At 37.7% G+C, this 13,555-nt stretch overlaps 6 protein-coding genes across 6 annotated transcripts; 1 reads left to right on the plus strand and 5 right to left on the minus strand. All coding sequences in view use genetic code 12, as the record gives it.

Moving 5' to 3' along the window:
• Nucleotides 1–21: 21 nt before the first annotated feature.
• Nucleotides 22–1,898, minus strand: SPAPADRAFT_149886 (ubiquitin-specific protease; the record flags this gene model as incomplete). The annotated part of the gene is made up of 1 exon (XM_007374194.1): nt 22–1,898. One exon carries the CDS (start codon nt 1,740–1,742, stop codon nt 99–101), a length of 1,644 nt encoding a protein of 547 aa, XP_007374256.1.
• Nucleotides 1,899–2,011: 113 nt separating this feature from the next.
• Nucleotides 2,012–5,029, minus strand: SPAPADRAFT_65786 (uncharacterized protein; the record flags this gene model as incomplete). Its single annotated transcript, XM_007374195.1, has 1 exon — nt 2,012–5,029. The coding sequence occupies one exon, from the start codon at nt 5,027–5,029 to the stop codon at nt 2,087–2,089; it is 2,943 nt and encodes a 980-aa protein (XP_007374257.1).
• Nucleotides 5,030–5,211: 182 nt separating this feature from the next.
• SPAPADRAFT_60095 (uncharacterized protein) lies at nt 5,212–6,079 on the minus strand (the record flags this gene model as incomplete). Its single annotated transcript, XM_007374196.1, has 1 exon — nt 5,212–6,079. The coding sequence occupies one exon, from the start codon at nt 6,057–6,059 to the stop codon at nt 5,295–5,297; it is 765 nt and encodes a 254-aa protein (XP_007374258.1).
• A 350-nt stretch (nt 6,080–6,429) lies between these two features.
• Nucleotides 6,430–6,963, minus strand: CYC1 (cytochrome c; the record flags this gene model as incomplete). Its single annotated transcript, XM_007374197.1, has 1 exon — nt 6,430–6,963. The coding sequence occupies one exon, from the start codon at nt 6,932–6,934 to the stop codon at nt 6,602–6,604; it is 333 nt and encodes a 110-aa protein (XP_007374259.1).
• Nucleotides 6,964–8,147: 1,184 nt separating this feature from the next.
• CWC22 (U2-type spliceosomal complex subunit) lies at nt 8,148–8,876 on the minus strand (the record flags this gene model as incomplete). The annotated part of the gene is made up of 1 exon (XM_007374198.1): nt 8,148–8,876. A coding segment is annotated over one exon (729 nt), but the record flags the coding sequence as incomplete, so codon positions are not given.
• A 1,121-nt stretch (nt 8,877–9,997) lies between these two features.
• On the plus strand, nt 9,998–12,959 carry SPAPADRAFT_65790 (uncharacterized protein; the record flags this gene model as incomplete). Its single annotated transcript, XM_007374199.1, has 1 exon — nt 9,998–12,959. One exon carries the CDS (start codon nt 9,998–10,000, stop codon nt 12,896–12,898), a length of 2,901 nt encoding a protein of 966 aa, XP_007374261.1.
• Between the last annotated feature and the right edge of the window lie 596 nt (nt 12,960–13,555).

Here is a 13,555-nt window from a genome sequence, read left to right on the forward strand (position 1 = left end):
TATGTAATCAAGAGAATGATATGCATAGGAAATACCTGTATATTTTTTTGTATAAACTAAACTATACCCTATGAAACCTTTAACCGAAACACATTCACCTAGATTTTATGTGTTATATAGTATAATAAATATGCATTTTTGTTAGTGACATCTTGTTGTGATACCAAAGAAATCACCGAATCATCATACATGAACCAACGACCATTACCATCTTTGATATACACGATATAATGACCAGTATTGACTGACCCAATATGACAAACCACGGCAAACAATTCAAACACTTTATTTCCGTCTATGGAATCAGTATTTTCGCCATCACAATATTTGGTCAAGTCAAGGAACAATGGAATTGACACGGGAGTTTCTATTTTTGAAGTGGAGTCATTCTTATGCTCGAACCGTTTCAATTGGATGGACAATACTGGAGGGATGGATTTAAGACGTAATCTCTTGGTTGGTTTAGTTTTGTCACCACAGAAGTTGCATGTGTACAAAATATCCAACTTTTCTTCCAGGGTGAACAAATCGAGACAATCATATATGTCAATTTGCTTATTTTGGGAATTTTTGATCTCCAAAGATAAATCAATCATGGGGTCTATAGTTTCGGTGATCTGATCGCACAGGGCACACTTAATGGAACTTTGCAACTCAAATGAAAAGGTAGTATGAGTAATACACTTACACTGATTATTATCATTCAAAGCTGGTAACAGTGGACGACCCATAACTCTTTGAAGATCCGAGTGAAACTCGTTTAATAAGAATTGCCAGAATTCATGAGCATCCTGTTCTTGGAATCCTGCCAATGATTTCTTTTTATACCATGATGTAGTCAACAAATTAGTCATTCCAAACCCTTCAGTACTTGAATTAGAAAAGAAATACTGGAATATAGAATCAACACTACATGTAATACATGCATTATTTTCTTCAATGACACCACCATTCATATATTGAAGTCGATTCCGTTCGCAATTGAAATAATGTAAATCATTGTTGAAAAACTGATATTTTACAATAGGGTTATGGATCAAAGTTTGCAAAATGGAACTCATGAAACATGTAGCACCAAGATTAACAAACCCCTTTAATGCATTAATGGAAACTTCATTAGGATCAGAATAATTCTCTTCGTTGTAAACAACATTATTAGTACCACCATTGCCCATAATCTCCAGTCTGATTTCTTCCAAGGCGCTATGATTGGTATAGTTCCCACACAGGAAACAATACAACAACCCTGATCTCGAATCTATGGCAAACAAATGCTGGGTAGACTTGTAATGCAACATGGCATGGTTATGACTGCCAAAACACCCCACATGAGGACATTGCAAACAGATCATGGAGTTCTGGAAATGATTCAAGTGACAGTCGGTACATTTCAAGCTGGCAACCTGCTTCGCCAACAACTTGTCAAAAGACACTTCCTGGCCGTCTTTATTGGAGATAAAAGTTTGTGTTGGGTTTAATGGTTGTGAAATCGTGACTGCTTGACGATAGGTGACAAACACAGTTTCCTTAGCTCGTGATTCCAAAACGGACTTTATATGGGGACATGCAACAATACTGGAATAATTATCCGGTACGGGACTGGCCGTGGGGGGTATATGGAACCCGTTCTCATTGCCGTTTCCATTTACGTTAGTTGTATGTTGTTCTTCTTCGAAACTGTCGTCGTCGTCATACATTTCCCCTCCATTGGAAGAGGATGCAGGCACCAATTTTTTGGACATGGGAATTTTCAAGGTAGTAAAATGATACGGTTCAAGGGCAATCAGTCCAAAATTTTATCTGGGCACGCCGGTTGTTGAGTAGTAGTGAGTATCTTCGACCGCTCTAGACTGATTTGCAATAACCGTAAGATCTGGCAAGAGAGAAATTTCTTGGTTGTAAATTTACAATCTAAAAAGTGTCAAACCTGTACAAAAATGTTTCAAGCGGAGGGAGGGAACAAACAAACAAAAAAAAAAAAATTGAACCAGGATTCATCAAACATGGTAGCACTACAGTTACCATCTCACACGATACAAGATTAAATAGATAAATATGCAATTATATACGAGCCAATACATCTAAGTTAAATCAAAGCAGTAAGGATATTATCAGGGATATTGGGAGCTTCAGCAAATAAGTTGTCACTTAAGTTAAGTTCCGCAATTTCAATTCCTTTGAAAAGTGAAAAATCAAACAGATCAAAAATATTCAGATGCAAATCAACATACTTTAAATTGGAAACACTAGCAAAAACAAATCTGAAGCGAAGACGGTTTAACTTATTATTAGAAGCACAAAATGACAACAAGCTGCTAGGTAATACTTGAACAAATTCAGACAAATTACATCCATTTAATTCTAAATGACACAACTTAGAAGGGATATCAAATTCATGCTGGGCGAATCGACCGAATTGGTTATTATTCAACAAGAGAGTACGCAAACAAATTGGAACGTGAACACGTGTGAGACTAGTTATATGATTATTAGACAATTCAAGCCATTCAAGGGTTTCCAACATTGCAACATCAACTTCAGAAATTCTGTTGTTTCCAGCATTAATAGATTTCAAACTAAGGGGAAGCTTGACAAGACGCTTCAATTGGTTGCTGGACAAATCTAAATCTTGAATACTATTGAACTTGTGTAAATCAAGTTGTTCAATGTTATTATTGGCAATATTTAAAACCTTTAAACCATCATTTCTGATTCCATATTCAAATCTGGTTAATCCACATCCCTGGGCAGTTAAGTGAGTGACTGATGCAGGGATATTAAACGATTCCCAATCAATCTTGGTACATCCGTTCACATTCAATTTAGTTAAATTATCTCCACAAATTTCATGTACCTTGGTATTGGCCACATTTAATGATTTAACTGAATTTGGAAGTTTAATGGCCAATAACCCGTCATTATCATAAACAGCGACATCTTCCAACTTCAGGCATTCACTTAAACTAACTCTTCCATAAATACCATTATTAGTAATCTTCAACGATTTAACTTGTTTTAACTTGACCAAATGATCAGTCCAGGAAATTTTATTATCATCCAACACCACAGTTTCCAAACCATTGGGGAAATTTCGAACATCAAACAAACTTAAATTAACCGATAATAATTTCAAATTCTTTAACCCGGAAGGAAGTTCCAACTTATCAACTTCAACATCAACAATTTCAAGATACAACAAACTTCTAGCCGAGACCAATTTTTCATGCAAATCCTTCACATCAGCTTTAACAACCGTTAATTTTTGAACCCGAGTCAAATTACAATTCCGTTTCTTATTCCACTTGCCACCTTTTACAATCAAGGTCTTTAACGAGTCAGGGAAAGATGAGATATGAGACGAGATACAACAATCAATAAACTCCAACTTTTTTAAACATGAAGGAAAAGTCAATTGTCTCGTGGTTGCAAAATCCAAATTCCTAATACTTAAATTGACCAAATGGGAAAACTTATCAAATTGGGGATTGACAACAATCGATGAATCAAGCTTTAAATCTTTCAAATCTAAAAAAGATTTTGGAAAATTATCTTGTCTTCCAATAAACTCAATTGGATCACCACTGCTAATATGCACACAATCTAATCGCTTGTTATTAAATTTGGAAACATTCAAAGATGGAACATTGTATAATCCAATGTGTTTAATTGAATAAGGCAATTGAACAAAATCAGTTACATTTAATCCAGCAGATAAACACAACTTCTCTAACTTAGCAGGCAATTTCAACTTTTCATCACTAACCTCAATAGGAAAATTATTATCGGAATAAACGTGCAAACCCAGAAATAATCCCAACAACTTAACCTTTTGGTAAACCTTCAGTTCCAGAAATTTCTCAACAAAGTAACGTAATTGTTCCACGGTGGTAGCCAGAATTCTAACAAGGATATCAATAATCTTGGAATTAGCTTCCTTTTCATGTTCAGAAAAGTATTTCAAAATCTGTGAAAAGATGGTGAACCCATTGTTGTTCAAAATCAAATCAATGTAAACATTACGTTTGTTCCCGTCCTTGAAAAAACCAGAGAGAATCTTACCTGGATTGAGAATCCTCGTGGAAATATAGATATCATTTTCGTCAAGTAAATTGGGCAACTTTTCTTCAAAACGTAATAATTTACTCAAGTTAATTTCCCGAGTAAATGACTTATTACCGAAAAGATTATTATAATCATTAGAAATCCAAGAGTATTCATCAAGTTTGGAGTTAGCGACAATAGCAGTATTTTCAATAAAGTTCTTGGAAGGACTGATAAGCTTGAATTCTTTCATTTTTGGCTCAACACGAAGAGCTTCAACAACTGGGTTTTGTTTGGGAGTGGAGCTTTCCAAGGGTGGTTCAACAGTGGAGCTGGTAATAACAGATTGATCGGCAGTTTCAGTAACAGCAACTTCATCAAGAACTTCCTTAACCGGCGAGTTGAAGTCATCCTTAATAATTGACGAAACTGACATGTTTGCAAGAGCACTATCAAGTCCTTCAACCTTAACCTCAGAACCAGTAGCAGTTTCTAATTCAATAGGTTCACCATTCAAGTCTTGAACCTTAAATGCATTACCACTGGTTTGATTCTTTCTAAAAATAGCGGAATCAGGAAATCCAAACAACGATTCAGGGTCAACATTTTCATTAGTAGCAGCAGAAGAACCAACAGCAAATTCAGCAAGTAAACTATGGTTAGATTGAGGACGATTGATGATAACATGAGATTGAAGAACGGTTCTGTGAAAGTGAGAATCGGTGTCGGAACGATTTTCTTGTTCGTCTTCGTTGTCATAACCGCCATCATCAGTTTCAACACTTACCGGGTTTGATTTGTCAATCGAGTTATCTGGATGGGCGACGTTTGATTCCTGTTCATTTGATTCATTGTGTTTGTCAGGGATTGATTGTAAACGTTGTTCTGAATTGGCAGCATCAATCAAAATCTTAGCGGGCGAGTTTTTGGAAAACACATCACTCGCTTCCGTCATTAGATTGTCAATTGACGTTGTTAACAGTGACATAATAGAAATTGATCTATTGATTCAAATTAACACTCTTGTAAATGACAGCGGGTAGTTTTGTGAAAAAGAAAAACAAGGAAATTTTGAAGTGTTGATCCCTTTTTTTGGGCTGCAAGAATGTCGGTGTTTATCAATTGCAAATTTCCGCAGCCAAAAAAGAAAGAAAGAAAGAAAAAAAAACAAACAATACAAATCACGTGAATATAGATCCAGCCCCAGATCTAATATAACTATTAATGTCTACTCTATAAAAATTGCAACATTCCTAATCGTAAAAATCATCACTTTCGTCGCCAGAATCGTTAGATCTTCCTCTGACTGACTTTTTAATAAACCTGGTTTTACGCTCCTCGGCCAAATCGTCATCCATTTGGTTAATAGTTAACCTTTTATCATTAACGTCAACAGCATTAACTTCCACTAACAACTTTTCAATATCCTTAACAGTAGCGGCATTGCCACCTAATTGAGTCAAAGTTATATACTGCTTGATAACGTTGGTATTGTGGTATATTATCAAGGTGGGACAATTTGCTTCCGGATAATTCTCAATACATCTTTGGGCTGGGATATCACATACTTTTAATTCCGGAAACTTGGAAGCAATGGTCAGCAATATGGATGCTAATAATCTACTTTGCAAATTGGACTGTAAGGACATGTGAACTAGCACGTACCCTTCTTTGGAATATTTAGTCACTTCATCTTCATACTCGTTCTTACTTATTGGTAAAACATATCCAAACTTTTTCTTTTCCAGTAACTTTTTAATTTCCTGCATTCTTTTATTCTTGTAGAACTGTAAAAACTCTTCATCTTCTTCATCTTCTAACTCATCCAATTCATCAAGATCTTTCCCGTCCAACCTATTCTCATGTTGTCTCCTAACCGCCTCTTCAAGAGCCTGTTCGAGTTCTTCAGTGGGAGAGGGGGGACGTTCAGGTATGATACCATGCAGTCTCAATATGTCATTCCATTCAGTATCTTCTGTGGGATCGACCTCCACTTGGACTTTCATATTATTGTTCATATTAGTGGCGGAACAATAGTGTTGACTAACTGGTGAAAAAAAAAAAAAGCCAATCAGCAAAAAAATATTTACTGTGTTGAAACCAAACGCATTGTTATTGTTTCCACCGGTGCAACTCTATCCGCGCGACAATTAGCATTTTTCAAGCCAATGAAGCAGGTGCAGTTGGCTGGTGCCCATGCCGAGTTCATAAAAGTAATCGACTAATTAATGTAATATTCATTAGCAATTACAACTGGGGTCTATAGCATGTCATGCACGTGACTGAATTACATGTCATTTACATTTCTGCATCACTATAAGCGAAATCGGGTTTCTGGAAAATCCATAAAGCCGGACTTATGCATGAATGACCAAGATCATCACCAACGTGCCCCGAATGATATTACAAATTACAATGTATTCAAAAGTGACCTTTTTTTCTCATTTATTGAAAATTATATATACAGTTGAACTATCCATTCAATAAAACCTTTTAAAAAAAAAGGGTTATAACACCCCCCTTCTCGTCTAACCTTGGGAACATTCTAATTGAAGTTAGCTTATTTAGTAGCAGAAGCCAAGTAGGTAACCAAATCGTTTCTGTCCTTTGGCTTCTTTAAACCACCGAAGGCCATCTTGGTACCTGGAATGTACTTCTTTGGGTTTTCCAAGTAGTCAGACATGGTTTGTTCGGTCCAAGTAACACCCTTCTTCTTGTTGGCATCGGTGTAAGAGTAACCAGCAGCTTGACCGGATTGTCTACCGAAGACACCGTGCAAGTTTGGACCAACCTTGTGTGGACCACCTTGTTCAACGGTGTGACATTGTAAACATCTGGTCTTGAATAAAGTAGCACCCTTAGCTTCGGAACCTTTTTCGTATGGAGCTGGCATTGTGTATGTGTATTAGTATTAAAGTTTTTTGTTTGAAAACAGAAAGAAACAAATTTTACCAAGTGGAAAAAAAAATTTTTGATAGATTCGTCAGGTTTATATAGTCAAATTAATCACAATTCAAGTTTGTGTGCGGTTTGTAAATATTGCAAAGCGTTATTTTTTTGTTCTATTAACAACTACAGAAACCTTATTGGCTGGACATTTTTCAGTTCCCGCTGGAGGTGGAGCAGCTTGGAAAAAGTTTCAGGGTATATGCAGGATGAGTGATACAGATTCCTAACCTGTAAATGATTGTTATTGTTTTTTTACTTCCACATATCTGGAAATGTTCCCTATTAGATACTGAGTTTAATTTATAGCTGTACTGTTCATCTCGGCCATAACCAGGATCCAGTGGCAATACTTGACAGCTTTTAGTTGACTAAAACGTCAAATCTTGGATTGGAATGTGAACTTGCTTTCCGTGAAATTCCGGTCACTCATGACTGAACCTGCAAAAATATTCGGGCGATTGTTGCCAACGGTTTGAGAGTGTTTTTGTGCTCAGATGATTAGCGCCAAAATCGATATGTCCGAGGTTATATGATCATTCGAAAGTGCAAACCCCGGACCGTGTTGATATGGTCTGATGTTTTTATTTTTGGACTTGGCCATTGACTAAGTAAGTCTCTCTATTCATGTGAAGTTTCTGCTACTGATCCTAAGAGGTATATTACGACCAAGCTGCTACGTTTCCAGCACTGAACTCTATGGCTGTTCCGGCAAACGTCAATTAATGTGTCAATTACATGACAATTGCTTTGCAAAATTGCTGGAAAGATCGTATCCCCCATGGGGTTGCTTTTCCGATAATAACTGACAACAATTAGTTCGTCCCAAATGCTAGAGTTAAATGCCGGTTTGACCACATGTGGAGATTGTGGGCAAAGAGGGAGTGGTCTCGTTTGAGCTATTTCATTTCCAAACCCAGACGCAAAGTGAGAGCTATCTGCCAGCCATACCAATTAAAGCAAACACTGTTGTTGATTCCTGCAATCTACTGGTTGATGTCTTTGGGTCTTCTACGATAAGCGTGAATCTCAGCAAACTAGTGCTACCAAGTTGCATGTTCATCTTGAAAACGCTGGAACCACCATCTACAGCATTAGGTTCAAGCACAGGTTGACACTGGTCAAAATTACTCATTAATATTATGTACTCTATAATCACTCTATCTTCTACGTTTTGGTGGCGGAGATAATGAAGGCTGTCTTCGTTTCAATGGTTCCCTTGAAGGAGTTCTAGAAAAAGACCTAGTTGGAGAAGGATCCCTCGAACTGCGTCTTGGAGAACGAGATTGCGAACGAGATTGCGAACGAGATCTTGATCTGGAATATGATACACTTCTTGAATAGCTCCTGGAATAACTTCTTGAATAACTGCTTGACCGTGATGTGCTTCTACTTCGACTTCTTCCCCTTTCCTCAGGTGGATGCAACTGCAGTAATACCAGTCTCATTTCATCAGTAAGCTCACCAAGACCAATGGCCGTGAAAAAATTGATTGAGAACCGTAAATCTTCTGCATCGTCCCAAGTAATGTCAACCACAGGGAACATTCCATTGATGTCTCGTTTGATATAGTCTTCACTGAGTCGTTTCTTTAATTCAGCCATGCCTAGTTCCTCAATCATCCCTTGGAAGATGAACTTGAGAAGAATTCTTCCTTGAGAGTTTGTATCTCGTTCATTCAAACTTATATGGTTAAACACTTTGTTTAGTTCTAGTAAATCGGTGGAGAATAAATATCCAAAGAACTTACCTATGTTTCGAATAGCATTTACTTCATAATTGGAAATATTGTTGTAATAGTCTTGGAAAAGAGTCGTGAATATCGCTTGATATTTTGGTCTATCCAACATCTTCTCCCCAATTATACCGTAAAACTTGGAATAGGTCTTTTCTTGTGAACAACATTTGATAATGGTATCGATTAAAACCTCATCATTGGCAGATTTTGCAGCAAGACGAAGAAGTTTATGTACTGCTTCACTGGCTGACATGGACGACATTACTGTAATATAGACGGTCTTTTGGAAGTTAATTTGATCCGCTTGACTCATATCAACAACCACTTCCTGTTTCTCTTCTTCCTTGGTCTCTTGTGGTTTCTCGGGTGTTTCTAACTGCCAGGATTCTTTCATCTGTTTGTATTCCTGTTCTAGAGCTTCATATTTCTCATCATATCTAAACACACTCAATTCGTCGTGTGAGACTAGCTCTTCTCCCAACTCAATAATATGTACATTTTCAGATTCCTTCCTGGGAGAAGGACATCTTTTAAATCCAGATCTGCGCAATAGTAGCAAATATTCAATGGTTTTCAGGGAATTGTTGCCCTCCTGAAGTAAATCTCTAAACCTATCAAATATCATAGTGGCAGCAGCTGGACTTTGTGTTTCAAGATACTTGCCACATACTTTCAACATCTCGATACTCATGTCAATTTTGTCTTGATTAGGATCTTCCAAAAGCAACTGAAGGATTTGCAAAAGGACAATATCGCTCACGACCCGTTGAACCACGAGATGACTGAGGAATACGATGCTTGATATACATATCCTTTTGTTATTCCTGATATAGTTCTTTTTGAATTGGATAAGCACTCGATTGACACATAGTTCGCCTATCGAAGGAATTTTCTCATTGAGTTGAGCTATTAGGTCGGAGAACATAGCCGAATATCGGTCATCAATCAAGATCCATTTCATGATTGTGCGAACGAGGAGTCCTCGACCACGCACGAGATTCAACTGGAGAAGCAGAGATATAGATTGATTGAGTGTTTCAGGGGTGAGTTCGGCCACCTCTGCCTTGATGTTGGTTTTGAGGAGCGTCCACGTTTGTCTTTGGTGTTCTAGTGACATTGTCTGTGGTTGACAAGTGTGGAGAGTTGTGTTTGTGCTGATGTTTATTTTCAAGTAGTAATCTCATCCCAGTAAAAAAAAAAATACATACAAAAACTTGCAACCAACATAATTAAAGGGCAAAAGGCTGAAGACAAAGAGACAGAACTCATATAATGATCAGACTAAGCTTACTTAGACAGGGACTGATACCTGCTAGATACTTAACTCGTGTTAGAGGTATATCCACTAGTTCTATAGCAACAGCCACGAGTTTACCACCAGGATCAGTCAACAAGCCCAACCGAGATTCCAATCAAGGATTCAAAGACAATAAGTTTAATAACAAGAAATACAACAAGAATCACAGATACAAACATAATCTGAACGATACTGGCGCATTCAACGCCAACCCTCATAGACAACGTGATGGAAAACATGCCAAACCAATACCAACCTCAGAAGAACTCCATCAAATCAATAAATCCAAAATTCAAACCAAATTACAGTACTTCCTTGAAACCGGTGAAATTGTAAGGCGTTCACAACGGGTTTTGAATCGCATGGCCAAGATCAACACCAAGTACCGTAATACCAAATCTGATGGATACGATCTTAAGAAGGGATTACGTACCCTTAAGGAAAGATACGATACCGCCGAGTTTATAGATAAGGAAGGCAACCCATTCCCTATTTCCAGCCTCAACGAATACGATTTGAAGTACAACAGTAGCAAGGCACGAACCATTTTTGACAACTTGGTCAACATCAAGAAAATCACAAAGTCTCGCATTGACCAGAATTTGATGCTTTGTTTGTTGGGCACCAATTCAGAACAACTCAAAGACGAGTTCTTCATCACCAAGAACATGTTGGAGTTATTGACTGTCGATAATGATATGGAACGTGCCTTGTACTTGGTACAGATTGCCGATAAGTCGTGTGCTGCCGTGGGTATGAATGTATTAACAAAGTGGGTTCTTGATAAAGGTAAAGTGGAACAAGGGTTAAGGATGTTCAGCAAGAGAAGTAAATTTGGTGTTCCCACAAATAAGCATACCCTAGTTATATTATTCGATGGGATTGCCAAGGCTTCTGAATGGGGACAGGTAAACAATAAGTTGGCTGATCGTGTGATTGAGATATTCAAGAGCAGTAGAGAAAAATCCGGGGGAACCATTGAAGAATTCAATGCATGTTTGAGCGTCTTGATCAAGAACTTTGATGATCAGCAACTGAAAGCCTGGACCTTTTTCACTAATTTATTGCCCGATGAGGAGAACAATTTGCGCGAGATCCTTCCTAACGACATCACATTCACGATTATGATTAACGGATTGAAACGTTTCATGAACCATAACAAGGAGCTAATCAGAGCGGTTCCTGAGATGAATCGTTATGAAAGAGCATTGAAACTCATGGAAAACGAAGCAAACGCAGTCCAGATGGTTGATGCGGCATTCGAAAAGATCAAGACATTGGCTATCCAGAACCCAGGGAGAATAAATTTGGGTATCCAATTAATCGTATCTTATTTATCATGTTATATTGATAAATTTGGATCACCATACAGATACAATGAAAAAGCACTTTATATGGCCTCGCAATATTCTACTTCTGTGAATGAAATATTTGAATATGTTCAACGTGCAGCTGAAATTGAAGATGTTACTAGAGTAACCAAATCCTTCATGAAAAAGAGAGACTCAGATATAGAAAAACTCCTCAAACAGGCCCCTCAAGACATCAAGTTCTCACATTATGAATCCCCTCTCGATTTCCTTCCTAAAGCAGTGGTGCCGGATTTGAAACCCGAGAATGTTAACCCGATAGTGAATATGCCAATTAAAGTGCCAACTAAGAAAGGTAAATTTGAAACCATATACAGAGACCGACCATTGGTAGACTTTGCGAGAGAAAAAGATAGTAACAAGACGGGAACCATCAAACTTCCCATCAATAAATTCCTTTTGAATTTGGTGTTTGATGGATTGATGAACATAGGCAGATTCAACGAGTTTATGTTTGCCCTTTGGTATTCCTTAATCAAATGGAATGGGGTTAAATTGGACTTGGATGAAATTGCAAACAAACACGACGCTTTGAAGGGAGTTATTCCATCTGATAAATTACCAAGATATTCCGAGAAAGAGTTGGTGACAGAGGCCAATTCTAGTCCAGTGGTACAGGATGTATATGATGATATCACTCTAAAGAACATTTTACTACGTATTTCAACAAACAGAGGTAAAGGCGAAACCTACACTCACTTAATAGTTGAATTATTTAATGTCTTGTCATCATCGAAGCACAATCCTAATGGAATTGTTCCCAGTTATGATCACGTCAAGTTGATCTTCTTTATCTTTAGAGAAGACTTGAAATACTACAAGGCTGCCAATATCAACGAAGACAAAACAAGAGGGTTTCATTTTGAACAGTTACGAGAATTCAATACCAACTTGTACAACTTTACCCAGGGGTACATGTTGCTCAATCAGAGGAAACAAAGAGCTACACATCCAACAATCGTTGATGAATTGAATGAGATTTATGCCACAATCTACTCCAACAACTGGAATACCCTTACGCCCGAGCAGGAACTCCTCATTCACAAATTAATCATTAAATCGGGCATATTGTTCTTGCCCAAGCATAGTATCAAGATTTCTGAATCTGTGGGAAGAACAATGAATCTCTTGAAAGAAAAGACTGATATTAGCACTCAAGATAAGAAGTTGTTAGGTAAGATCAAAGATTTGGTTAAAGTGAGAAAGGATAAGAATGGTGAGAATGTGCAGGAGCTTGAAAAACTTACAAGGGCTGTATATTATGCCGTAGTTATCGATCCAGTGGGAACTGTATCAACTGTGGAAGCTATGGCAGATGAAAATGCCGAAATTATTGAATTAAATTCGCAGCAGCAACCAACAAATGATGCAACCGAAATCAGTTCATCTGAGAATGTTGTCGCTAAGCCGGACAATACTGAAGCAGAAGTGCTTAGTCATTCAAACGAAAAATCACACGATTCGCTAACCACAGATGCCACAGATGTTCCAAAGGTAGTAGTATAAAATTAGTCATAATGCACCGGGACAAACCTTGTAAATAGAAATGCACACACAAATTGTAAGCCCCAGTTATTGTGGTTGTAGCGGACATATAGTAGCGACTCACATTGAGCTTATCCTATTAGGCAATTCATGCAGTAATTTTGAATAGATGCCACTGGAAACACGATATAAGTCCGATGCAGTGCACCCCCCCCTGAAACTTGCAACAGTGTTTACGGACCAAAATAAGACAATTCCCCGATCCACAACTACTTCAAATCACAATGCATTAGCAATAGTGTGTGATCTGGTCCAATACGTCATTATCCCTATCTAAAATTAGCCCAGAGATCTATATTGTTTCCAAATAACTACGGCGCCACATTGCGGATCATTACTAATCCGATAAGACAACAAAACCGGACTGATTCCGTGGTGCTGCGGTAATATATAATATGATTTCCCATTTAGGAAATCTGCCACGGAGTTGACGTGATTGCCAGTGTGGTGCGATGCAAGTTTTTCGCAGCCACACTAATGAGTATTCCATGTACCAAATTGCAAAACTCTAGTGTGGGGAGAGGGGGAGTAATAAACGAAGCATACACATGGTAACTTACCTTGGATTGGTATAAATTCACCAGTGATTCTACTTATTCCATCAATGAAAATATTTCC

The sequence above is a fragment of the Spathaspora passalidarum genome (assembly GCF_000223485.1).
Source record: "Spathaspora passalidarum NRRL Y-27907 unplaced genomic scaffold SPAPAscaffold_3, whole genome shotgun sequence".
In the NCBI taxonomy this organism is placed as follows: Eukaryota; Fungi; Ascomycota; class Pichiomycetes; order Serinales; family Debaryomycetaceae; genus Spathaspora; species Spathaspora passalidarum.